The sequence below is a fragment of the Amborella trichopoda genome, chromosome 3 (genome assembly GCF_054954075.1).
Source record: "Amborella trichopoda isolate Santa Cruz 75 chromosome 3, AtrichopodaSantaCruz75HAP2 v2.0, whole genome shotgun sequence".
Lineage (NCBI taxonomy): Eukaryota > Viridiplantae > Streptophyta > Magnoliopsida > Amborellales > Amborellaceae > Amborella > Amborella trichopoda.
This window is the reverse complement of record NC_142338.1, coordinates 55814663-55841241: the sequence shown is the minus strand read 5'-3', so window position 1 is coordinate 55841241 and position 26579 is coordinate 55814663. Positions and strand designations below refer to the sequence as shown.

Below are 26579 nucleotides of genomic sequence, written 5' to 3'. Positions count from 1 at the left end.
AAATAAAGAAAAATGAAAGAAAAAACAAGAGAAAAAGAAGGCCTGGCCAGCCAGAACCAGGCCGGCACTGGCCATAGCCTGGCCCTCAGGCCACACAGTTTGTGACCCAGGCCCTACTTCTCTAGGGCAGGGCAGGGCAGGGCCGGGCCGGGCCGGGTCACCCAGCCCATTGCCAGCCTTAAGGAATTAATAGGATCCTCAAATCCTGCAACTCTTCTGTGGGACCTATAGGTGCTATTCTCTTTGTATATCTTTTAATTGTTTCATGATTTGCTTTTGGTTCCATTCCATCTTTTGTGGGTTGTTTGAGTGGGTTCCTGGGGCCTTGGCATAACTTTTCTAAGGGTCTGGGATAAAAGGGGAGTATAATGCGGTTACAATGCTTCTATGTCGTATCGTTAGGATCAGGAGAGTTTAATTGTTCTTTACTTTCCTGCAATGTTTGACAATTCCGGCGAATCAACTTGGACTCACCGAAGTCAACCTGCCAAGCCTGGAACACCCCCATCCCAAGGCTATGTAGAATTGATTTATAATTAGTTACAATTGATTTAATCTTTGACTAAATCAATTATAGTTGATCTATAATAAATTTTCTGTGTAATTTTTGTTTTTTTAATTGTTCTTGATATCTTTTTTTAAATTTCGCATCTTTTACGTACTTTTTATGTTGTTTGTCATTTTTTTCCTATTTGCTATTTTTCTGGGTTTTTTTTCTCTCTTTTGGTTGCTCGGTATGGACTCAGCAAGTCCACTTGGACTTGCCAAGTCACTCAGATTGCCCAGGGCCTGAGTTCCACGGATTTTCGAACACTGCTTTCATGTGATGGTAGAAAAGATGAATGGTGGGAATTCTGATCATGTTGAAGATGATGGGGTTTGTGGCTATTAAGTTACATCTATCAGGAGGTGAGACTTCTTATCTTGGGAGAATGGTGCCAAGGGTGTCCTACCTATGTGCCCTACTAGGTTAAGAATATGTTTCTCTTTTAGTGTTACTGTCTGGTGTGTATGGTCAAGGTGTTGCATCCTTCAAAGCCTCTAAAGTCATGTGGCTTGATGTTGATTTTGAATGTGCGATTCCATTTCAGTCTTGGAAGTTAGTGATAGGAATCTTTCAACATTTGTCTAGTGAAGTTCTATTTGGTCGGAAGTTCTCTTCTTTAATGGTTGAATGGACTTGTATTGGTCACTGATGGTTAACATTATGAAAGAAGCTTATCCTTTTTGAGTTTCGAGCTCTAGAGTTTAAGAGTGAAAGATGATGTTGGACCAATTTTTTTATCACTTGAAATTGTGTTGATCTAAATGCTTGTATGAAGTATGAGGCTTCTTCCCAAAACCATTGTGGATGTGTATAATGCTTCTTTTGAGGATGGGGTTGCATAAACATGGTTTTGAAGTTTGAGCCCTAGAAAGCTACTGGTTGAGACAGAATTTCATACTTAATCCTTCATTATGCTGGAATTTGAAAACATTCATTGGCATGAGACCCATCTTGATTGGTTATTTGGAGCTAATTGGTTGGTCACCTTGGGTTTCTCATTTAAATGCAGTTCTACACAAAGGTTGACTTCACCTATTGATCAATTTGAAGCTTCCAGATATGGCAAAAAGGTGCCTCTCTTATGTTGTAGTCGATTAAGAAAAAAATCAAATAAAAAGAAGCCTACATTCTCAGTACAATGAAATGCCTAACGCAAGAAAAAAATAAAAAACAAAAAAAAAGTAGCCTCTACTCTGGGGTACAAAAATGTAATAGGTTTTCTATATTTTTTTTTGAGATTGTTAACTTTGTATTGATTGGGAAAGAAGTACATAGAGAAAAGAATAAATGTCCTTATAACTAGGGGCTGTACACAAGCACCTCATGGGTTCCAAAAAAATCAGTCCCTAAGAAAGGTAAGTGAGCAGAATATAACATATACAGTGAAGAAGAGGTATGAGAGAGGGGAGGTATGCCGAGATCAAGGGCCAGCAGCTGCTACGTTCGAAGCAGAGGCCCCATCTTTGGCAAGTGCATCAGCTTCGGAGTTAGCTTCTCTTTGGGTATGGCTCCATGAGATTTGAAGGGCTGAGCAGCAAAAAAAATATTTCATTGAAGAGGTGTTGCAGTCTTCAAGGGCAGGGAGTTGCTCCTGAGGCCCAGTCGATCACATTGTGGTTATCACCTTCGGTTAAAAGGGAGGGTTTCCAAGACAGGTCGATGGTTTTTAGGCGTTTCATATTTTATTCACGTTTTTTGATGAGTGGCTTTGTTAGTGTAGCTGACTGGGTAAGGGAAGTCATATTCTGATCTTGATGAATACTTTGCAAGTGAATACTTCAGAGGAGGATTTGGTCTCCAACTAGACAAGGAGGAGAAATATTTCATGTTAATGGATGGATTGGGTTCCTTAATGTCCATTGTTGCAGGGGAGTTGGAAGTATTTGAGGGAGCTTTTATATGGGAATTGGAAATTTTGATCTGATGGATGCTTAACCTTTCGGGTGAAGTTAATTAGTTGAAGGTTTGGCACATCGTTCTGAGGTCTATATGCATCCCATGGCGGAGCCTAGTTGAGTTGCAGGGAGGATCACCCACCCGGTGATTCTGGTCCAGATCACTATTTCTCGGGATCTCCAGGTGATCAAATGAGAGAGAGAGAGAGAGAGTCAGAAGTAAACAATCAGTAGTTAAGTGGGTGGGGCATTTTAGTGACTGATACTAGGAGTATAACAATTAGGTTTACGTGTGTGATGGTCATGAGCAATTGGGCATGTCACATGTGAAAGGATTTTATATTTCTCCAACACAGATTTATTTAGAGAAGACAGTGGCTATCAATCATTTAGGAGAGAAAGCATACATGGAAACTATATCTAATTAATTAGGCGAGAGGTAGAGATGTCATAGCCATGTTAAAATTTGAAATATCGAGGACATTTTCGATTCTGCAAAATATAGGAGATATGTATGAAATTTTTTATTTTTAAAAATATAATAGAAAAGCCACTATCATGAGTTTACAATAGTTGATATTAGAGGCGTATTTTGTCAAATGGGTGTAATGCTGAAAATTTAGTATCTACTCATGCACATTTTGATAAGTTTCTATTCTCATAAAATGAAGTGCGAGTAGACAGAGCACGAGGGAGATGACAAAACATATGAGGATGGCAAACGAGGTCTTAAAATTCAAAAAATAAAGAAAGAAAGAAATTTTTTTTTTAAAAAAGGTCTTGCTCTACTTTTGAAAATGGAAAATATTTGTAAGATTTTTTAAAAGAAAATCTTAAAATTATTATTATTATTAAGAAAATTGTTTCATGAAGGCCGGTCCATATTTATACAATATGTGGTCCCAAGGTATAAAGCATCATCTTAAAGATTGGATGAAAATAAGTGGTTCATCTAAAAACAAATGAACCTAACGGTCCAAATGTTTTTTTAATTAGAATTATTATTTCTAATTTTTAAAATTTATTTATTTATTCGTATTCATGATCTCCCCTGTTAGAGAATAAACGTTCTTAAAAATTATTTTAAAAAATTATCTAAATATAGATTTTTAAGAGGTGACTAATTTCTACATGAACTTATAGAAACCGTGTCCTTAGTATTATTATTATTATTAAAACACATAGAGCACAACCTGCCCATTTTATGAGGAAGTAGATCTAGCCCTAAGAACTAAAATTAATTATTTTCTTTTTAATAATGCACCAAACGATGATAAAGCAATTTACAAAACTTATTTATTTACAAAATTTAAATTGAGGCTGAGCCCATCCTCCTAGACGATCTCACACTATTTTTTCTTTCCAAAAAAATAAGACTGCCAGTATTCCTTGTGATTTTTCTACGGGAAAGAAACTACTTTAGAAGAAGGGTGAAGTTTGTACAAGGTGTCCGTCTTATACTCTACAAGTAAGGCAACCGGAAGGTGTAGTTTCAATGTGGGGAACTTTAAGATGGCTTGAAAATCCATATTCAATTCTGATTATAAAATTTAAAACTTAAAAAATGATACTGATTGATCATATCTATAAATACTTCAAAATCGTAAAAATACAATCCTGATAATTTGTTAATATTCGTAGGCCTTGAAATTCTTTTGTTTCTTTACACCATATATCTCAAAGTCGAGATTATCAATTGAAAGATTTTTCCATCAACACTCCTTTCTACAAAATTTTTCAGATCTTATATAAACTTTTTCCTTAGAAGAAACCCTTCTTTCTCATTTTCCTTTTACTTTTGGGATGTTTGTTGTCTGGATCAAGAGAATGCAAACGTCAAATCGAGCAAAATAAATACCCTTACGACCAAGAGGGTGGATTCTATTGTGATGCGGGCAGAGCAAATACTTGCCCTTCTGATTGACCAAATGTTTTGCCTTTTGAAAGGCCAGTAAATTTCTATTTACTATGTAATTAAGAGTCACAAATGATGGAAAACGTTCTTTCTTTCCTATCTGCAGGCTTCATCTGTGGTCGTAGAAAACCGGAGGTTATCTGATACATAGAGAGAGAGAGAGAGAGCTCTGCAGTTTCACGACAAATTTGAAGGTTGGCACTCCCGAATAGTGGGAGACAGACTTTAAGCAAGAGCCCCAAATGGCCGTAATATCGAACACGCAAGGTCTCCTCCTCTCATCCAGTAGGAATAAAGGTCCCCTTCTCTTGTCCAATGGGACTTCATTCAAAGGTCTCCTTCTCTTGTCCAGTAGGTCTTCATTCAAAGGTTTCCTTTCTCACCCATATAATTGCTCCAAATTTAGAGTGTAAGTCCAGTTTTTGAGATTGTACACGGAGACCAAGTACTATAGTACAAAAAGGTCACAATTGTTTTTACCTATTGAGTGTGAAATCCGTAGACTAAAATGTAGTTAAAGAATTTTATTTTGGATTTTGTGCCCAATCAATGCTATATCTTCAACCATCCGACTTTACATTCAAATTATCAATAATAACTGTGACCTCTTTGTATCAAAAGTCGTCGTCTTCTTCATCATTTTAGCTTTTTCCCAATTAGAAATATATGGTCTTATTGTATTGTATACATTTGGTTTCCTACTTTTTCTTTCAAAGTATAGAAAGGCATCTTTGTTTAATGGAAGAGGGGGCAACCAAAGACCACTCTTCTGTACACACTTCAGAAGCCACTACTACTATGGATGGCTTAGCATGAAAACAGTAGCTTCCACAAAACATGCCAAATTATGTTGTTTTAGAAACCGCTGGAAGCATAATGCTTCTGGTAAAATATACGGAACTGCTACATTTGTGGAAGTCAGAGACTTTGGAAGCCTTTGCTCCAAGAAACAAATATCCCAATACATTCGTGTCAAAGTGACACACTGGTGCCATGCCTTATTCAGACAGGTCTATCATTTCTGACCCCAATAGACTAGGGTTTCTACAAAAAATTGGACTATAGTATGTTCTCCTTGACTACAAACACTTCTCATCCATGCAAAAGCTGTGCTCTACATGGTTTCACATTAAGTATTCTTCCTTCTATATTTCATAATGCTTCCATAGATGTTAATCATGCTGTTGCTTCCACAAAGTCAAACATGCAGAACAATAAAACCTCTAGAACCAAAAAGAGAAAACAGAGACACTATTCCTAAATTTTACGCTCATGAGGGTTTTCAACAAAGTCTTCAATAATCAGTTAACCCAAAATTTAAATCAACACAGTGCAGCTAATTTTAAGTCCTCTCAACATAAATAACACTAAGCTCACTTTCTCCTAGATATAAGCATGCAAATTCTCAGCAGATATTCAATGTGTGTGTGAGAGAGAGAGAGTCCCCTCAGTAGAGTTCACCTTCCTTGTGGGTGTGGATCACACAATCCGAAGTGGGGTACGAGACACAAGTTAGCACATAGCCCTTGCTGAGTTGCTCGTCATCGAGAAAAGACCCATCAGATTGATCAACCCTTCCCTGCACAATCTTGCCTGCACAAGTGGAGCAAGCACCAGCCCTGCAAGAGTAAGGGAGCTCAATCCCTGCCTGCTCAGCCGAGTCCAAAATATAGACATCATCAGGTGCTTCAAAATCATTTTCAACCCCATCAGCACCAATAAGCTTGACCTTGTAAGTTGCCATTGCTTGGACTTTGAAAAGAGAGGAGGACTTCTTTAACCCAAAGGCCTTTGAGATGTTCTTTGTGGTACCCAAAGAAAAGGGGCCTTTGATTCGAAGACCAGGGGTGTTTCTTGAAGATGGGATACTTGTCATGGCACAGATGGTAGGAAGGGTCATGCTAGCCATGGTATGGTATCTAAAAACCCACACATAACAGCAAAAGTGAGGACCGTGTGTGTGTGTGTGTGTGAGAGAGAGAGAGAGAGAGAGAGAGAGAGAGAGAGCAAAAGTGAGGACCGTGTGTGTGTGTGTGTGTGTGAGAGAGAGAGAGAGAGAGAGAGAGAGAGAGAGAGAGAGAGAGAGATCATGCATGCCATGCTTCTATACAGTAGCGTCAACAACAAAATAATAGTAACACTTCTCCTTCAACTATTTCTTATAACTGAACAGCATAAGCAGTCCTTATATCTGTTTACCTATCATCACCAGCAGAAGGTGGCTTCTTCTAGATTATTGCGGAGGTAGGAAGAGTATACTTTTTAGGGTGAAATTTGGTGCAATAAAAGAGTTATTTAAGCCTCGAGCTTTTGGAGTTTTTTAGGTTAATACTAAGCCTGGGCCCATTGAAAAGAGAATTCACTTTTATAGGCAGGAAGATGATAGTTGACTACCTACTTGTCCAAGGCAAGTTTTCCATGGGAATCTAAGACATTTTCTTCAACTCGTTAGACATCTATTGGGGGCCCCCAACATCACAAACAATTATTGTATCAGTCTATAATTTGTTCAAGATATTGGGACCAGTGGAACGTCCTTGAACCAGATTTATATAGTATGATTATTTTGATTCTTTAGGCAAATATATGACTAATTTCTACTGCTAACTCTGGATTTCTTTCATTCAAGTAAAAGCATACTAATAGGAAATGGTACAAACACAAAACAAAAGACAAATGCACCAAGGAGGCATCTCAATATGGATACTGTAGGGTGATACAATTCCAACCGACAAATGCTGTCTTTGGCCAAGTATTCTCAAATGCATTAGGGCCATGTGAATGAGTAAGCAGAACTTAACAAGCTCAACATCTCTGGGAAACTATAGGCTACAGGATGCCCTCCGCTTATAAAGGGACTGAGGTAATTCACTAACCAGACTAGGTCAGTGATACATGCAAACACAGACGAACACACACATAATAACATGGAAGCACACATAGAGTCATATCCATAACAAAAATACTTGGATGCATCATGTTTAACTAACTATCTATAGCCTTTGTGGAAACTGCCTATTCACGCACTTAGGCTTTTGAAATTATAACACAAAGAAACTTGACACACCATCGCATACTAAAGAACTTGCACAAGTTACCGTGAATTTATTAGTGTTGTTTTCTTTTTATAATAAAACTTAGTTTAAAAAAAACTATGTTTCTGATTTTTGTTTTGGAATAAAAAAAAGTTATAGGACTTGCCAAGTCAAAACTCAAAAGGTGAACTCAACTAAAAAATTTCGAGTTCCAAACCACAGGATGCCCTCGATAAGGTCCGAAGTGGTAGTTTTCATTACTGTCTATGTCTGAGACCTCTGTGAGAACCTTATCTTTCAAGGATTCTGAGAAAATACATGAGAATTAACTCTCAGATATATTAACTATTGGACAACCAAGCAGTATCTAATAATTTGAAGGTCCCATTCGCATTACTTGATGACTCTGTTTTTCTAAGACAAATTTGAAGGAAAAAGCAAGAAGGCATCAATGCCAAGTTGAAAACTACATTATCCCCAAAAACACAAAATGTAGAATTATCAAGGGGCTTTGTTGGCCTCTCAAGGTTTGATTTCACTAAAGATTGATCAAACCAACCAGTACGGTCTAGTTGAAGTACTCGACTTTATCACAACTTCAAACGGCAAGAAAGAAACTGTTCCTACCCATATAATTTTTGTTTGAAAGAAGAAAGTGCAAGGCCCCAAATGCAAAGGGAAATCAAAATCTTTCCTTTCAAATATGATAAAAACAAGCCTTTCAAAAAAAAAAAAAACAAGACAAAAAAATAGCCATAACCAAAAGAAAGTATTGATAACACATGCATGTCGTGGTAGGAATGAGTTTGCCTGTGATATGCGACATGTCTCATTCTGATATAAGATGGAACTCATTTGATGAAAATGTACCCATTGATTTAGTACTAGGCTCATAGAAAATTTACAGGAGATGGGTAATACGCAATGACCAAAAGCCTAAGTGGGAGTAAGTTTAGAAGGACGAATAAACCAAAAATATACTTAGCAAAATCATAGAAGTAAATGGTACTGAACAAAGTAATCTTAATAGATAAAGTAATCCTGAGACACCAATATAAATACAGATAAGCCGCCCATTAAAGAGAAATTCCAAGTACATAAAACCAACTAAAAAAACCCTAAGCACAATTAAAGACGCAAAGATCATAGCCAGATCAAAGATAAAACTTACATGCACATGAAAACATTCATCGTGAAAAGAAAAAAAAAAAAATTCAAACTTTAGTTTGGATAACTAAAAGGGAAACAAAATTCGAACTTGCTGGATCATCAAAAAGAAAAGAATCACCATGTGTAAACAAATATAGACCAAATACAACATGCATCACAAAAAGTCCATCACATGAACACAAAATCCTAACTTTGCTGAAAAATAATTCTCAAAGGCACAGAAAAAAAAAAGAGGCAACCAAACCCAAGCATTTGTCTACATGCACACAAAGAGAAAGGATAGGTAAATAGAAAACAAAAGGCCTAGCTCTTCAATATGCACATCTCTAAGAAAAAAAAAAAGAATCATTCATCATACCAAGTGCTGAACACTCCAGAACCCACTAATTTCCAACAAATTAGTAATCTTCGAGGACCAGAGCAGTAAAATAAAATCCCCTAATTTCTACAAAAACAAAGAAAAGCAGAGATCATTGCAAAGACCTAAAAATATAAAAAAAATGGAGTTAAGATATATTTTGAAAGGGCTTCAAGAGCAGCCAAAAGTTGCAGGTTACGATCTACAATAAAAGAGGAGAAAAACCGTAAAGAGAGATATACAGTTACTATAAAGAAAAATTTGGGAGTTTTTATGTACCTGTAAAATAACACTAGAATTTAGCAGGATCGAGAAACGTCAAAGGCTTGTCTTAGGTGCAGAGAGAGAGAGAGAGAGAGAGAGAGACGCAGGTGCTTCAATGGAAGAGGTAGGGAAGAGAGAAGCGGTTAAATATAGGAGAGAGAGAGAGAGAGAGAGGACAAAACCGGCCAGCGGCACAAACACCAAACTCGTCCGATGCTAATGACACTGCCGTTCTGAGTTTGCAAACCCAGGACTGGAGGGCTGTTTGGCAAATGGCGATAACTCTCATTTATTCACCCCAAGGAACGATGATAATTCACATTCAGATTAAGCAAAGGTTTGCTAAACACGATCTACTGTTTGATACCTCGGGTGCGCAAACACTGAGTTGGATGCCTTGAACATTTACATTTGTATTTTAAAGCCCGTCTCCAATTGATTGTGGGCGGATTGGGACTTGCCGATCCAGATTGGTGACTCTGCCTCAAATACACTAAATTTCAATAATCTTATAATATTATAAATGGTGGAAATTTGGACTCTACATCGGGCAATTGTGATCCAAATTGTCATTACTTTAAGCTTTGATTAGAAGTATTGGGATTTAATTTAGAATGACCCGACTCAAAAAAATAAAATGGGACTTTTTAAGTTCTTAGGCACTTAAATTCGAACTGTTAAAAAATTTGACATATGTTTCTTTTTTTAAATGTAGTTGATTGTTAGGTTGAGAAGGTTAAATCCCAAAATTTAAGGTCTGAAAACTACTTTGAGTAGGTTTTACCTAGGGAATGAATGTAAGAAATGAGAGGTTGCCTCCCTAAATATGGAATTCTAAAATTACTCCAATTAGGGCTTTTTGGGATTCTAAAATTGCTCCAATTAGGGTCTTAATCCGGGAGTGAATGTAAAATATGCTCCTGGGAGCAATAATCGTTTAGCTTTTATTGTTGAATACAGTTTATATAAAGCATCAACCTTAAATATTAGAGTAATGCACATCTCCAAATCATGTTGGAAGATGCAGTTTTCATGTCGAAAATGCTTATACATGGCTTGAAAATCTATTTTTACTCCTAATTAATAAATTCAAAACCAAAAGAATGGTACACATTGGGTAATTCTCTTTAACATTTGGAAATGTCGAGAGTAGACAATTCAAATAATATAGAGTAATTATTACAAATATACCTGTATTTTAGCTTAATTGGAAAAAAAAAAAAAAAAACCCAAACTTTCAGAAACCTCGTCTACTCCATTTTTCATCTTTTTCAGAGTTTTTTTGGATGAAAATGACCTTCACGGTAGTCGTTTTACCGTAATTAATATTAAGTTTTACGGCAAGTTAAATACCGTAATAACTTGAAATAGTATTACTGTAATTAAAATTCCGTAATAACTTGAAGTAGTATTATGTTACTTTTAGTACCGTAATAGATAACATTTTCTTTACGGCATTCTTTCTACCGTAATGTTTCCATTTTATACGGTACTTTAACTACCGTAATATTTAACTCATTTTATACAGCATATTTAATCCCACGTACTGTTCTTTCTCTCAACTTTCCTCCTCTATCTCTCTCAATCCCCCCAACAAACCATCTCTATCTCTTTCAACTCTCTCACCCGTTTTTATCTTTATTTCATCTACATCTGCTCTTAAACTTTCTCTCTTTCTCTCCACGCCACTTTTCTCTCTCAAATCTCTTTCTCTCATATGTAAAACCCCTCTCTCTCCTAAGTCTCATCTCTCTCTCCTCTCCCTCGTTGGTCGAGAAGGAAGCCATGTATGGTGCCTAATTACAATAGAAATAATGCCGTAAAGAAAATATTATCTATTGCGGTACTTAAAGTACCATAATACTACTTTAAGTTATTACGGTATTTTAATTACCGTAATATTACCTCAAGTTATTGCGGTATTTTAATTACCATAAAACTTAATATATATTATGGTAAAACTACTACCGTGAAAGTCATTTTCGTTTAAAAAAATCCGAAAATGAAGAAAAAAGGTGTAGACGAGGTTCTTGAAAGTTGGGTTTTTTTTTTATAAATCTCAATGTCGATATGATCCATTCGAGGCCTTTCTAACATTAAAATAACCTTTTTATTGGATTTTTGAAATGTTCTTACTTATCCTATGTTGATGACTTACGTAAACCTTTTTTCTTTTATTTTTACTAATGTGCTACTGACTTTTTATTCTCTCATCTATAAAAAATGGAGGGAAACACCAGGGTTTTGCGTTATTTTTATCCTCTCATACCCTCTGTTCTAAGTGGATTACTAAAGAAATAGATGATTAACCATATTAGCCTCCTTAATTAAAAATAGTGGAGTTTAGTGTACTAACCAATTATTATGGAAGTCACTCTCAATGCATAACCTTAATTCTAGGGTGATTAGTGTTGCATTAATGAAAAGGATCGAATACAAGTTTATATAAGTTTGACACTTTGAAATGTAGAACAATGGTATACCTCTAAAATCCTTTGAAAAAGGTTCTTTTGATTTTGGAAAAACATCTAATTGGTCACCTTGACATCGAGATGTCTAGACATGGAGACAAAAAGAGATTTTAAGTCCTAAATATAATATATCTTGCAACACATTATCTAGACCATCTATTTTCAAGATTTCCATATATTTATAGATCTGTTTGATTTGAATTATTTTTAGAGTTTTAAGTTTTATAGTTAAAGATAAAAATAGATTATTGCACCATCCTAAAAACTTTCGACACCAAAATTGCATCTAATGAAAAAGCTTGGAGGTGCACCTTAAAATCTAAGAAATTTTGACACCAAAAATGTTTAAGGTTTGCATAAAGTTGCATCCTTAAGCAATCAAAGTAAGACGTGTATCCAAATTTTATCATAAAATGTACTTTTGGTGTAAATTTTTTTAGATGGCTTGAGAATCCATTTTCATCTCTAATTATACAATTTTAAACTCTAATAGAGTTCAAATCAAGTAGATCTATAAACATAGGAAAATTTTGAAAATAGATGGTCCGAATAACAAGTTGCAAGATGCATGATTTTTTAGACTCGAAATCTGTTTTTTTCATATACATAAATCTCGACATCAAGATAATCAATTAGAGAGTTTTCCAACATCGAAACGGCCTTTTATGCTAGATTTTTTATGTGCACTTTCATTTTAATTCTTCTTAGACCATTATATCTCTACTATTTTTAGAGCTGCAAATTCATGGATGTAATGCAGAAATGCATACATCGTGATTTAGGATGTGTTTTCAAATCCTAATCCATGGAAAATCAGGTTGTACTCATTCGTCGCCAGATAGACAATAGAAATTTACAATTAAGTAAGAATGGCGTTTGGAGTTTTCACTTTTTTTGCCTTTGGTTTGGTGATTAGGTGCCTAAGTCTATTAAACCCGTCTTAAATTCTTTCTTCTCTCTTGTTTATTGTGTCTTGAGAGTAAACACATTTGGTTGGTTGAAATCTCGAAAATCATACCTTACAAGGTATGAATTTACTTTTCTAAGAAATGTTGCTGATATGTGATACCAACACCAACATTTCTGCTTTATAGGATGCCCCTTTCCCATGAATTAAACATGATAAAGCCGCTTGCTAGAATTCACACTTCCTGATGGAGATTTCGCACGAACAAAACATGCCCAAGAGAAAAGACATTTTAGCTTTATGCAAGCTCGAAAAGACAGCTTTGCTTTGCCACTAAAGACTGATATTCAGAACTCCTATAGCATGGCTGCATGGCCCTGCCCCTGCATCTTCTAAAATTCTGCCTATAGTTTCTATCGTAATCTATAGTTTCTACAGATTAATGGACACATTAGAGCAATAAGAGAATATTGTAGTGGGATATTGTGGCATATATATAAGTGGTAAAGGGAGAACTTTATGTACGGCGGCGGCACTCACATATAAATTATGTGACTTTCTCTTCCCATCCATCCAATTTGAATAGATGGCTAGGATTGCTTTAGTTACAATGGGTCCAAGCACCATTTTGTTTTTAATCTTCTTTTCTGAAAACAAGGTTTCCCCTCATTTTAGTGTGTGCACAAGGCAAAAATAAAAAAAATATATTTCTGATTAAAAAATAGCGAAACTATTGTTGCATGTTCTATGGGTACATTGGTCATTTTATGAGAAATATTTTGTTTTCCAAATTAAACAAAATATTTATGAGAAATATATTTTATCTCATGCACCCTTATGAGAGGTGTGCATGCCCAAATATCACTGTAAAATGATTTATAAAATAAAAATATAATCTAAAATTCTCCGACCCATCCGATCTTAATTAGATGAGCTCAAAAACTTATGACATCATGCCTAAAGTCATCCCAAGGGTCCATTCCAATAAGGGAACAGGGCATGCATGCGTTTTACATGCGGGTGTCAAAAAACAGAGAGTTTGTAATGTTGATGCTTGCAATTGTTGCCCGTTTTTTCTCTTTGGTGATCAACTTAAAATAGCAGTTTCAAAAATAAATTTGTTGCGAAAAGTAGCATTGAGCAAGAGATTGCTGAACCTGTGGCCCTTAAAAGAAGATACAAGGTTTGCAACAAAATGTAGTGAAAGAAAAACAACACATCTAATAGATTACTCTGTTTTCAGCGTGTGAATCGTTAAAGAATTTGAAGTTCCCAAATTGATGGAGCATCAGAAGTTGTTTTAACTGTTTGAGAAGTTTATCTTGCATGCATTTACCTCTTTGATGAATATTTCCTCACTTGTGCCAAAAAGAGAGGTCTGCTACGTGGAAAAGGCCTGGCCGAGGACCTAAGAATGGAACATAAATTTTGAGAGAGAGAGAGATTGCAGGGCAAGTTTTGTGGCCTAGGTTCTGTGGACCCAAGTTGTGGTGTGTGAGTCTGTGATGAGGTGAAAACACAATAAATAAAGTAAAATAAGGGCAGATTAATAATTCCATATTCTTAAGGACACATTGTCTTGTACACAGTGTAGAATAGTAGTTCCAGTCGTTCAAACCAGATTTTATCTGGGTTTATTTGATAAGGGAGCTTACCTGGGTCCTGATAAAACACAAGGTAATGGTGTATAGGATACCTGGTCATTGCCTGCCGTTTCACACTGTAGACGATCAGAAACACTGTAATTCATATCGGATTCTAATTCCATTGAAGAATCCTCCAAAGCTTTCACAACCCTCGACATAGGAGGCCTCCTTGTATGATCGTCTTGTGAACACCACATGGCAATCCTTAACATCCTTTGAGCCTCTCTAGCATTGGCCTCCTCGATGTTGATTGGGATCTTTTCGAGGCCTTTCCCTTCCAAGAGGCTCAGTAAATGCACATCTGATTCAGGAAGAGAATGGTCGAAGTTCTTCCTTCCGCACACAATCTCCATTATCACGATACCGAAGCTGTACACATCGGCCTTCTCAGTAATCTTGGAGGTCCTCCATTCTGGCGCAAGATAACCTATTGTTCCTCTCAATGTGGTCACCACCTGGCTTTGGTCCCTGGCGATGAGCTTCGAAAGACCAAAATCAGAGATCTTGGCATTGAAGTACTCATCCAATAGTATATTCTGAGGCTTTATGTCCAAGTGAGCAATCTTATGCAAGCATTCCTCATGAAGATATTGGAGGCCTTTTGCTACATGAAGGATTATCTTCTTTTTGATTCTCCGGTCGAGTGCCGGCATCTCATGGTTCCCATCTAAGAAGATCCATTTGTCCAAAGACCCATTAGGCATGGACTCATAAACCAATAGTCTATGAGCTTTCTCTACACAGAAACCAACCAGCCTAACTAGATTTACATGGTGAATGCTGCCTATTACAGTTACCTCTGTCGAGAATTCCTTCTTTCCTTGCCGCATGCCGTCCAAGCGCTTCACTGCAACCTTTGTGCCGTTGCGTAGCGTCCCTACAAAAACTGACCCAAATCCCCCTTCTCCAATCTTAGTAAGAAAATTGTTGGTTGCAAAGGCCAGATCCTTGTAAGAATATCTGGTGGGTGCTCCCGGTACTCCCTGCTCGAAATGGTCTTCCTCGTCCTTTTCACTCCCTCTAGCTTTAATGCGCATCCTAACCATCACACATATGGATGCCAGAAGCATGATAGACGATAGACCTCCAAGAACAGAAACGGATATAACCATCTTTGCATTATGATTTCTTGGCAGGATTGTAGACTGAACATGTGCACCATTCAGAAGATTGCTTTTGGACTGGCCTTGTACCTTTAGAAAAGCAAAAGAAGTTGCATTGAGATCATTCTTTTTAAGGGAAAACACCTGTGACGGTAGATAGCAGTAGTTAAAGGAGGGATCAAAGAATGCAGCTCTACATGAGCAATTTTTAAGGCATGCTTGCTTGCATTGGTCCAAATTTTTTATCACTGAAACTTGTGCATCAGTGTCAATGACCCCGATGTAAGAGAGATTTGTTAATTCCACTAGGTGGTGATGGGAGGGATCCTGACACGTTAATGGGGTGACTTCTTTGCATCCACGATTTGGGAACTCCTCATCTTGCGGCTCCCAATAGGTCTGCCCATCAGCTCCGTGGTGACAGCTGCAACCCCCGCCTGTGCAGAGCCCAAAATTCCCACAAACTAGTGGGTAGCTGCACTGGTCAATGTGTAACAAGTCCTCATGCTGAACTTTCCATGTCCCATAGTCAGGGTATTTGTAATATATCCTGAGGTACCCGTCGTGATCCAGCCTCAGGTACTGAAAAGTTTTCGTTGCGGGAATGCTCAAGATCGTTTCATTACCCGACTTTGCCAAAACATTCACACTCCCATCCATGAGTTCAATATAGGCGCTTTGGCTTTCATTTTCACCGGTTAAGTTGCTGTCATATCGACGTAAATAGTATCGAAGTGGAGGTTGTCCATCTAGGTATGCAGCAAGGTAGTTTCCAGTTTTATTCATGTGGAGATAGTATTGACCACGAGCCCAGTCAGAAGCCGAAGCATTGGAAGTGAGCCTCTGTCCAGCAAACAACTTTTGCCCAGGAAGCATTACGTTGGTCGGATGATTAAAGGATTGCCAAATGATGCCATCTGAGGCATTCCGGAGCACCAAGTTCCCTTCGTCTGTGATGTTCATGCTTGTGATGGATTTGCCTCCTGTGTCAGTATTCCAAACCAGGGTGCCGTCCGCATCTTTGAGCAATAAGTTGCCACTTTGGGTGAGTTGCAGCGTAGCATTCTCTACAACTGGTCTGTCCCTATTTGCAGACCACAATAACTGAGGGGCATATTCGCGGACTGGGACAATAGAAAAGAGGAAGGTTTTGCAGGAACCTTTGCAGATGAACCCACAAGCAAATTTGGGACTAGTTCTTTCATTGAGGAGGATTGCTCTGAAGTGGAAAGCTTCACTGTAATTGAATGTGTAGGGGACGGAATTGATGTTGTTTATCCAGATGGTGGATATAGTCCCCGTGGGAGGAATTTTACAGGAAACCTGGCATAAGAAATAGCAAAGAGCGAAGAAGAAGAGGGGATTGAAAAGAGACATGGAATTCTGGCTCTGCATCCTCTTGAGCTAAGTGTGATCAAATTTGTGTCGATGAGTTCTGGTGTCTGTGCATTGACTTTGACTTGGATTGCATGGTTAACAATGGTGGTCTATCGATTTGATTTTCACTGATGGCAAGAGCTAGAGTAAATTGAGTTTCCTAAGGCCCGGGCCTGCCCATTTAGAAGCTTTTTTTTTTTCTTTTGAAAAATCTTCACACTTCAAACTTTTGTTCTATGTAGTAAGCCAAAAAATAAAAATAAATAGATGGTAAAATGTGTTTTAGAAAATTTACAACCTATTCTCTCTCTAAAAACCTAATCCCTTTTTTTTTATTTAAAAAAACCATTCTTTCTCTCTCTAGAAACCCCAATTCTCTTTCTTTCTCTAAAAACTCATTCGCTATCTAAAAACCCAATCTCTTTTTAAAACTCTAATATCTCTTGCTCTCTCTGAAAATCCATTTTTTCTAGCTCTCTATCTATAAAAATCCAATCTCTTTCTCTCACTAGAAATCCAATATCTTTTTTTCTTTCTAAAACCTATTCTCTCTCTCTCAAAACCCAACCTCTCTTTCTCTCTCTTAAAACCCATCTCTCTTTCTCTATCTAAAGACTCATTCTCTCTCTAAAAACTCAATCTCTCTCTCTCTTAAAAAACCCATTCTCTCCCTCTAAAAACTCAATCTCTATTTCATTCTCTAAAAACCTATTCTCTCTTTCTAAAAACCTAATATCTCTCTAAAAAATCAATATCTCTTTCTCTCTCTAAAAACCCAATCTCTCTTTATCTCTAAAGACTCATTCTTTCGATCCCAATATCTCATTCTCTCTCTAAAAATCCATTCTCTCTTTCTAATAACCCAATCACTCTTGCTCTCTAAAAAGCCATTATCTCTCTCTCTTTAAAAACCTAATCTCTCTAAAAACACATTCTCTCTTTCTATCTCTAAAACCCCATTATCCCTCTCTAGAAACCAATTCTCTCTCTAGAAACCCAATCTCTCATTTTCTATTTAAAAACCCATTCTTTCTCTCTAGGAACTCAATCTCTCTTTCTCTCTCTAGAAACCATCCTCTATCTAGAAACCCATTCTCTCTCTAGAAATCCAATTTTTTTCTCTTTCTAAAACCCATTTTCTCTTGCTCTAGAAACCCAATCTCTCTCTCTAAAACATTAATCTCTCTCTCTAAAACCCCGATGTCTCTTTCTAAGAAATATTAAATTATATTGAAATATTAAGTTTTCTAAAAAATATTTTAGCGTATTTTTTTTTGGCTTACTACAAACAAAAAAGATTTGAAGAGTGAGATAAAAAGAGCAAACAAAAAAAAAAAATTTGAAGAGAGAGAAAAAAAAGGCTTTTTAATGGGCCGGTCCGGGCACAGCCCAATAGTCTTTTGGGAATAGTAAATTTTCTGTCCAGGCCAGGATTTTCGAGCAATTTTTTGGGCCGGTCTTACTAGTCTGGGCAGGACTATTTTGGGCTCTAGCGGGCCTCGGATCGGCCCAGCCTGACATGTGGCAGCCGTAACTGGAATTATATTTTGACTGGCCATCCACTGTCGCTTCTCATCAAGGACCCGGTTTCTCTGCGGCGAAGCTTGCATATGTAGAAATGCATGCTTCTTAATAAATCTATTTTTGAGATGGATTTTTGGACTTAATTTTTACAGATATGTAATCTCTAATATGGAGATCATGAATATGAAAAATAAATAAATTTTAAAAATTAAAAATAATAATTTTAGTAAGAAAACATTTGGATTGTTAGTTTTCATTATTTTTAGATGGAACACCTATTTGCATCCATCTTTAATATGGATGATTTACACTTTTTGGACCGCATATGTAGTCATGCGGTCTAGCCTGCATGAAACAATTTTCCTCTCATCAATGGTGTCGGGTTGAGCCACAAAGGTAAATGGTCTCCTTGCAGATAATCCCGTTTTATAAAGCATTATCTCGATTCCCTATTTTTAGTTATGGGTGCAGTTTCTATAAGGTTGCAACCTTAAACAATCCCATTAAGGCGCACCTAAAATTTTTATCATAACATGTAATTTTGTTGTAAAACATTCTTAGTATTATTTTAAAATCTATTTTCATACTAATTAAAAAAAAATTAAATTCCAAAAATGGTTAAAATCAAGTACATCTATAAATATATGAAAATCTTGAAAATGGATAGTCTAGATAATGTGTTGTAAGATGGAGTAATTTCGATATTCAAAACTTGCTTTTTTTATATTTATAGATCGCGATATGGAGATGATTGATTGGAAGGCTTTTTCAACATTAAAATAACATTTTCGATAGGTTTTTGAGGTGTATATTTATAAAAAGTAGGTATTTAATACGCATTACTATCAATATATTAAAAATGTTATCCCTGGTAACGTCTTAAAGTTCACCAACAACAAAAATCCACCAGATACTTTGGAAAAGGGGGTGGGCACACATCATCTGAGTCTCATTTATAACTCGAATTCCCCAGAGAAAGAGAGAGAGAGAGAGAGAGAGAGAGAGCGGGAGGGAGGGAGGGAGAGAGAGAGAGAGTGTGTTTTAGCTCCAAAAGAGAAATTGCAGAGAAAGATTTGTAGCCTTTGGCTCAGTGGTACGTAGTAGCAAGTCGTTGTGTGTGAGGAGGTGACAACACAATAAATGAAGTAAAATAACGGTAGATCAATAATCTCATATTTCTTAGTGGTACGTAGTACCAAGTCGTTCCAATTGTTCAAATCAGATTTGAGCTGGGTTTATTTGATAACGGTGCTTACCTGGGTCCTGATAAAACACAAGGTAATGGTGCATGGGAGACCTGGTCATTGCCTGCCGTTTCACACAGTGGATGATCAGAAACACTGATTCATATCAGATTCTAATTCCATTGAAGAATCCTCCAAAGCTTTCACAACCCTCGACATAGGTCGCTTCCTTGTATGATCCTCTTGCGAACACCACGTGGCAATTCTCAACATCCTTTGAGCCTCTCCAGTATTGGCCTCCTCGATGTCGATTGGGATCTCTTCAAGGCCTTTGCCTTGCAAGAGACTCAGTAAATGCTCAGCTGATTCAGGAAGAGAGTGGTCAACGTTCTTCATTCCACACACAATCTCCATTATCACGATACCAAAGCTGTACACATCGGCCTTCTCAGTAATCTTGGATGTCCTCCATTCGGGCGGGCGCAAGATAGCCTATTGTTCCTCTCAAGGTGGTCACCACCAGGCTTTGTTCCCTGGCGATGAGCTTCGAAAGACCAAAATATGAGATCTTGGCATTGAAGGACTCATCCATTAGTATATTGTGAGGCTTTACGTCCAAGTGAGCAATCTTATGCAAGCATTCCTCATGAAGGTATTGGAGGCCTTCTGGTACATGAAGGATTATCTTTTTTTTTTATTATCCAGTCGAGTGCCGGCCTCTCATGGTTCCCGTCAAAGAAAATCCATTTGTCCAAGGATCCGTCAGGCATGTACTCATAAACCAATAGTCTATGAGCTTTCTCTACACAGAAACCTACCAGCCTAACTAGATTCACATGGTGAATGCTGCCTATTACGCTTACCTCTGTCGAGAATTCCTTCTTCCCTTGCCTCATGCTGTCCAAGCACTTCACTGCAACCTTTGTGCCGTCGTGCAGCGTCCCCGCAAAAACTGACCCAAATCCCCCTTCTCCAATCTTGGTCGGTTGCGGAGCGGAGGTCCTTATAAGAATATCTCGTGGGTGGGTGCTCCAGGTACTCTTTGCTCCGAATGGTCTCCTCCCTCGTCCATTTCATTGCCTGTAGCTTTAATGCGCCACCATACCATTGTACATACGAATTCCACTAGTATGATAGATGATAGACCTCCAAGAACAGAGCCGGATAAAACCATCTTTCCATTATGATTTCTTGGCAGAAGTGTAGGTTTATGGATTGGCCTTGTACCTTTAGAAAAGCAAAATTCTTAAAATCTGTAGTAGGATCGTTAATTCGAAGGGATAACACCTGTGGCGGTAAGTAGCAGAAGGTAACGGATGGATCAACATTGCTCTGCTCAAAGAATGCAGCTCTACATGAGGAATTCTTACGGCATGCATGCTTGCTTGCTTGCATTGCTCCAAATCATTTATCCCTGCGTCAGTGTAAATGAGCCCGATGTAAGAGACATTCATTAATTCCACTAGGTGGTGATGGGAGGGATCGTGACACGTTAATGGGGTGACTTCTTTGCATCCACGATCAGGGAACTCCTTATCTTTCAGGTCCCAAAGACTCTGACAAGTTTTGCAGAGCCCATAATTCCCACATACTAGTGGGTAGCGGCATCGATCCTCGTATAATACATTGGCAGTGACGACCTTCCATTGCCAATCTCCAGCGAATTCATATAACCTGAGGTGCCCGTCGTGTTCCAGCCTCATGAACTGAAGCGGATCCTTGGCTGGAAAGCTGCAGATCGATTTATTACCATTGTCCAAAGACTTGGCAAACTCCTATTCATGAGTTCAATATAGGTGCTTTCGCTTTCATTTCCAACAGGGCCTTCGACCTCATCCGCATCCACATAGCTATAGTATTGAAGCGGAGGGTATGCGGCAAGATACCCGAAGCCTGCAGTTGGATCCATTTCGAGATAGTATTGGCCACGAGCAAACCGAAGCATTGGATGTCCACTGCACAACTTTTGCCCACGAACCAATATGTTGGTCGGATGATCGAACGATTTCCAAATGATGCCGCCTGATGCATACAGGTGCACCAAGTTCCCAATCTCTGTGCTCGCAACGGATTTGCCCCCCGTGTCGGTTGTCCAAACCTGAGTCTTTAAGCAATAAGTTGGGTGAGCTGCAGCCTACAATTCTCTCCGACTGGTTTGTCCCTATTTGCCGACCGCAGCAATTGCGTGGCCGGGGCCTTGTTATCCTTGAAATCGTATTCATCGAATAATGGAAAGGAGGAAGGTTTTGGAAGATCCTTTGCCGATGCAATGCAATGCAATGTTGGCGGGATCGGCCACGAGGATTGGCCTGAAGAGGAAACCGTCATCGAGATATAATGCATTGGGGATGGAGTCTGTCCAGGTGGTGGATATGGATGCCCAAGGAGGATTTTGACAAGAAACCTGGCATGAGAAATAGCAATAGCACAGAGTGAAGAAGAAGGGAGCTGTGCATCCTCTTGAGCTCAGTGTTATCAAATTCACTCGTGTTCTTCAACACATTTGAGTTGTGTGGGTGAGTTCTGATGTCTTGTGTAGTGACTTTCACTAATGGCAGGGGTTAATGAGTTGGGAGTAAATCGGGTTTCCTAATTCCAAATTAGAGCTGCTTTGTTATGTTTATTTATATGGATGTCTTGCTAAACTCCCTTTAAGATTGAAAGTACCGACACCAAACATGAAATTGTCCGAGGGCTCCTATATACTTACTATACACGTTGTGTGTATACAATAAGTATACTTTGACTGGCCATTGATGAACTGCCCATCCACTGTCACTTAGTCATCAATGGCGGGGCGGGGCGGGGCGGGGCGGGGCGGAGTCTGATCGATTTAGAAAAAGGAACAGTGAAGCATATCCTAATCGTTCGTGGAGAGTGGATGGCCATCGAAGTTTGTGGTCAGAAGTTGATTAGAAAAGGCTTTTCAACTCCAAATTACTTTTTCCGACAGGATTTGTCGTGGTGGACCCGAGCTGCTTTTTCCAATAGGATTTGACGTGGTGGAGTGGACCGCAAAGCTCCTTCTTTCAATGGGATTTCCACAAGCTAATTTACTTACCATTCTTTCCCATCGTCGACACCGGCGTTCGACTCCTCAGAGGAGCCAATCAGGAATTGCCGTACTAACTTGGGTACACTTGGGTGTCCCAAGTTTTAGCGGTCAAGTTTGAGATCTTAAAACATAATTTAATAATAATCATAAAATATCTCTATATCTTATAATTTTATGTTTTATTTTGTAATAAACCCAATGTTCATAATAGATTTAAGATTTTAAAAGATATCTTAAGACATAAAAATTGTATATTTTATTTTTTTTAACCTCTTGAACTAATTTAAACCTATTTTTTAAGCCAAACAAATCTAAAAACACATACCTTTTCTAAAAGACATATCTTCCAAATTTTTAGAGAGACAAAGGCTTTATAGAGGTGAGAAGTTACCGAGAGGAGAGAGATGCATTTGGAGAAATGCACGAGGAGAGAGAGTGAGAGACACAAGAAGAGAGAGAAAGAGATAAGTTTGGAGTATACAAGCAAAGAGAAAAAAGATTGGGCTTAGAAAGATCATGTCTTTCTCAGATTTGTTTAGGTTAAAAAATAAGTTTAAAAGGATCAGGGGTTAGAAGATATCTTTTGAAACATTGGGTTTATCAAGAAATGAAACATAAAAATAGAAGATATAGAGTTATTTTTCCTATAATATATCTATAAAATAAAAAATTTATTTATATGTGTTTTTTTATATTTTCTATTAATTTTAACAAAGATTAGGAAGCAATTTGGCCTTGAGTAATTAGTTTTATATTTTTCCTCTATTTTTATTGTATCTAAAGGACCCTTGGTCATAAATTGATTTCAAAATCTATTTTCCATTATTTTTTTAAGCTCGTTTTGATGTACATTGTTTAAGCTTACTTTAAATATATTTTTCACATTTTTTAAATTTTTTATATTTTTTTACCTAGCCAGGACCTGCCCAACTGGAGCTGACTTACTCAAACTTGGCCAGAGTTTGTCAGCCTGGCCTAAGGCTGGTTTCTAGGGTTGTTTTGTGCTATCCTACATTGGTCCACACGCTGAAACACTTTTGTAATGGCTCTTACAAACGGGCAAGCTTTCTAGGCTTCTCCTACAGCATAGAAGTTCTATCCTCCCCTTTATCCAACCGTCCATTCTGAATGAAGAGCCAAGATTGCCCCAATCACAATGTCACATCTCTACACTATTTGTTTTAATTTCTATACCCAATGTTTTTGGCACAGTACACAATATTGTACGACATTTATGAATACACATATTCTATATTGTTTGACGTAATAACTAGAAATTCTTAAGAAAAACTCATTGACAACATTTATGAATACCCACATATATCTTTATTATTCGGTTACAACTGGACTCAGATCTAGATCCAAATAGTATTTGGATCCATTCAGGTTCAGGTTTTGGACCTGGATCCGACCTTTTGGGCCCAAAATTTGGACCAATATCTAGACCTGAGGTCAGGTCTACCCGTCGGGTCCTGGGTCTTGTCAGGTCCATTGTTGCCCCGAATCTACACATAGAGAAAATCATTTATGAAATGAGATTTATCTAAGTGTCTAAGCCTATTTCTTTAGCTCTAACATATACCATAATATAGTGATCTAGATTTATCTTCTTTTTAATGCACATTTGCTTGAGGATTTGTTTTGTAAAGGAAAAAAATTGAAAAAATAGTCTACTTGCATGGAGGTGCCAACATGTGTTGATAATGTCTCCAAAGGTAAGTCATAGTTGGTTGGCAATAAGTAGGGCAGCTTGGCCTGGGTAAAAACTCTATGAGGCCCGGCTCAAACTAAGCCACGGCTAGGCCGGGCTTCCAACCTCTATCATGGTGATACAAAGGTGAGGAGCTCTCCCCTCCCCCTTTGGACCAGCGGGTCGTTTTGTATTTTGTGCTTTGTAGCCTGATTTTTTTCTTTTTAATAGTCTGTGACTCAGAGTTACAAAAAAATCAAAAGGATTATGCTCATCATTGAGTCACTTTCGCAAAAAATGTAGAAATGATTCGAGCAAAAATAAATGATCAAGATACCTCCCAATTTTTTAAAAATATTTTGGTTATTTTATTTTTTAAAAATGTTTTTGTGAAATTTTTTAGAGGTGCGTGACTATCAGCAGAACAATAGATTCCCGAAATTTCAGCATATTGGGACATATATAAGTAAAGACAAAACTTCAAATAGTTAGACATGCTCTCTCCACTGTTTGGTTGAGATCAAGAGCCTTTTATGTGAACTACAATATGAACTATTTGGTTATTTTTTTTAAAAAAATTTGGCCGTATTTCCATTCGTTTGTTTTATTGTTGTCCAATATTAGATCAAGATTAAATTTGGAGTGTGTGCATTTCATGCATCATATAGAATATACTACCCAAATATCCCTCAAATTTTAAGGATTAGTTTGGTTATTTTATTTTTAACATATATTTTATATATTTTTTTATTTTTGTTACATTTTTTTAAAAAGTTTTTTTCATATTTGTTTTTCGGGAATCATGACCAAGAGGATTTGTACGCCAAATTTATGTTTATACAAATGCCCCTAAAGCTATCTAAATGTATGGTTATTAAGGAAATACCCATAAACTATTTATTTAATAAAAAAGAATTTACTCTAGGTTTGGAACTCTAAACAAGAAGTGGTGTTTATATCATTTGGGTTGAAGTGTTTAAAATCATTTAAATTGTTAGCATGTTTGCTTGTTACAGGTTCTAAACTCATAAGAGGAGTGTTTAATGAAAATCGTATTCCAATATTGAAACAAGTAGGAGTATTTTATGTTATTGTGTTTGAGTGACTTAAATAAACTACTTTGTCCCAAACATCAAAAAATAGGTTGCTTGAGACAAGGTAATTTATGTGTCACTCAAACATAATAACATAAACACATAAAATAGAATACGGTAAAATAGGTCACTCAAGGTAATTTATGCTTGACATAAAATAGGTCACTCAAACATCAAAAAATAGAATAAATTTCAAGAATGCCATTGCTTACTCCAAACCAAGGGACAGTATAGGTTGCTAAGTCAATGCAAACTAACCACTTTGTTGCTATAAATTAGTAAATTAGTCGATTTGATTTTTGAGGTAGTTTGACATTTTTCTAATATTTTCCTCAAAGTTTCCTATAAATTTTCTTTGATCCGGGCAGCACCTTATGCTATATTGCCCACAACACCCTTCATTCTTGTTCAAGGGTTTGAGCACTTCATGCCAAATTGCCAAACCTTTCATTCTTTTGGAGAATGTAATCGTAAAGATGATCCTAGGCTAAAGTTAGGGACTACCAAGCCCATTTTGGCATTAAATATGGCATGCTTTTGGACTGCAGTCGATGGAAAAAAAGACTAATGTGATTTTTTTGGGAAGATATATTTTTCTTTTTCTTTTTTTTTACCTTTTTTTTTTTTTCTTTTGACAAAGATAACTTACAAGTAGTCTTATTACAATAAATATTGCTTCAAAAACCTTGATGCCACTGAACTAATTTTTTTTAAACAAAAAAAACAATCACAATTCTTGAGCTTGAAAATATAAAGATAGTATAATTAAATATGGCAAAAAACAAAAAGAGAGTGCTAGATATTACCTCAACCGGGTTTCTTACACCCCACACCTAATCACCACCATCCGATGGCGAGAGATCAATGATTCACCTTCATTTTCAACCGAGAAAGCAAATTTAGGCCAAACCTTTTAATGGAATTATGAACTCTTTTATCATAATTATCAAACGCTTAGGTAAATCCCCTTAGCAACCTAATTTAAGAGAGATGCATCTCTTTTCTACCACAACCCCAATGAGAGATGAGAGATCACAAGAGAGTTGAGAGAACCACCATGAGAGAGATATCAAAGATGCGAAAGTGAGACGTGCCTCTTTGGATCTCTTGAGGGGGATATAGAAACGTTCTTAAGAGAGATAGATATTCTAAGTGGGACGTGCCCCTTTGGGTCTCTTGAGGGAAAGAGAAACTTTATTAAAAGAGAGATATTCTAAGTAGAGCGTATCCCTTTTGTGGAATGTGAGAGAAAGAGAGAAGATTTTATTTCAAAAAGTTGGAAGAAAAAAGGGTCAAAAAATACATATCGCCAATAGTAAGATAAGTCATAGAATTGTGAATATT

At 37.2% G+C, this 26579-nt stretch overlaps 2 protein-coding genes and 1 pseudogene across 3 annotated transcripts; all 3 read right to left on the bottom strand.

Moving 5' to 3' along the window:
• Positions 1 to 5636: 5636 nt before the first annotated feature.
• LOC18429479 (ferredoxin, root R-B1) lies at positions 5637 to 9370 on the bottom strand. 2 transcript variants are annotated; one of them, XM_011623287.3, is made up of 3 exons: positions 9200 to 9370; positions 8921 to 9007; positions 5637 to 6276 (listed from the first exon to the last, which is right to left on the bottom strand). In XM_011623287.3, the coding sequence occupies exon 3, from the start codon at positions 6264 to 6266 to the stop codon at positions 5805 to 5807; it is 462 nt and encodes a 153-aa protein (XP_011621589.1). In that variant the 5' UTR covers positions 6267 to 6276; positions 8921 to 9007; positions 9200 to 9370; the 3' UTR covers positions 5637 to 5804. The 2 variants fall into 2 exon arrangements, with proteins under 2 accessions (XP_011621589.1, XP_006838828.1); XM_006838765.4 differs by lacking the exon at positions 8921 to 9007.
• A 4718-nt stretch (positions 9371 to 14088) lies between these two features.
• Positions 14089 to 17888, bottom strand: LOC18429478 (G-type lectin S-receptor-like serine/threonine-protein kinase SD2-5). Its single transcript, XM_006838764.3, has one exon. The coding sequence runs from the start codon at positions 16704 to 16706 to the stop codon at positions 14214 to 14216; it is 2493 nt and encodes an 830-aa protein (XP_006838827.1). The 5' UTR covers positions 16707 to 17888; the 3' UTR covers positions 14089 to 14213.
• Positions 17889 to 19358: 1470 nt separating this feature from the next.
• Positions 19359 to 21975, bottom strand: LOC110006842 (G-type lectin S-receptor-like serine/threonine-protein kinase SD2-5; annotated as a pseudogene).
• Between the last annotated feature and the right edge of the window lie 4604 nt (positions 21976 to 26579).

Coding starts and splice junctions, on each gene's coding strand:
- LOC18429478 (XM_006838764.3), bottom strand. CDS start 16,706: ATGCAGAGCCAGAATTCCATGTCTCTTTTCAATCCCCTCTTCTTCTTC.
- LOC18429479 (XM_011623287.3), bottom strand. CDS start 6,266: ATGGCTAGCATGACCCTTCCTACCATCTGTGCCATGACAAGTATCCCA.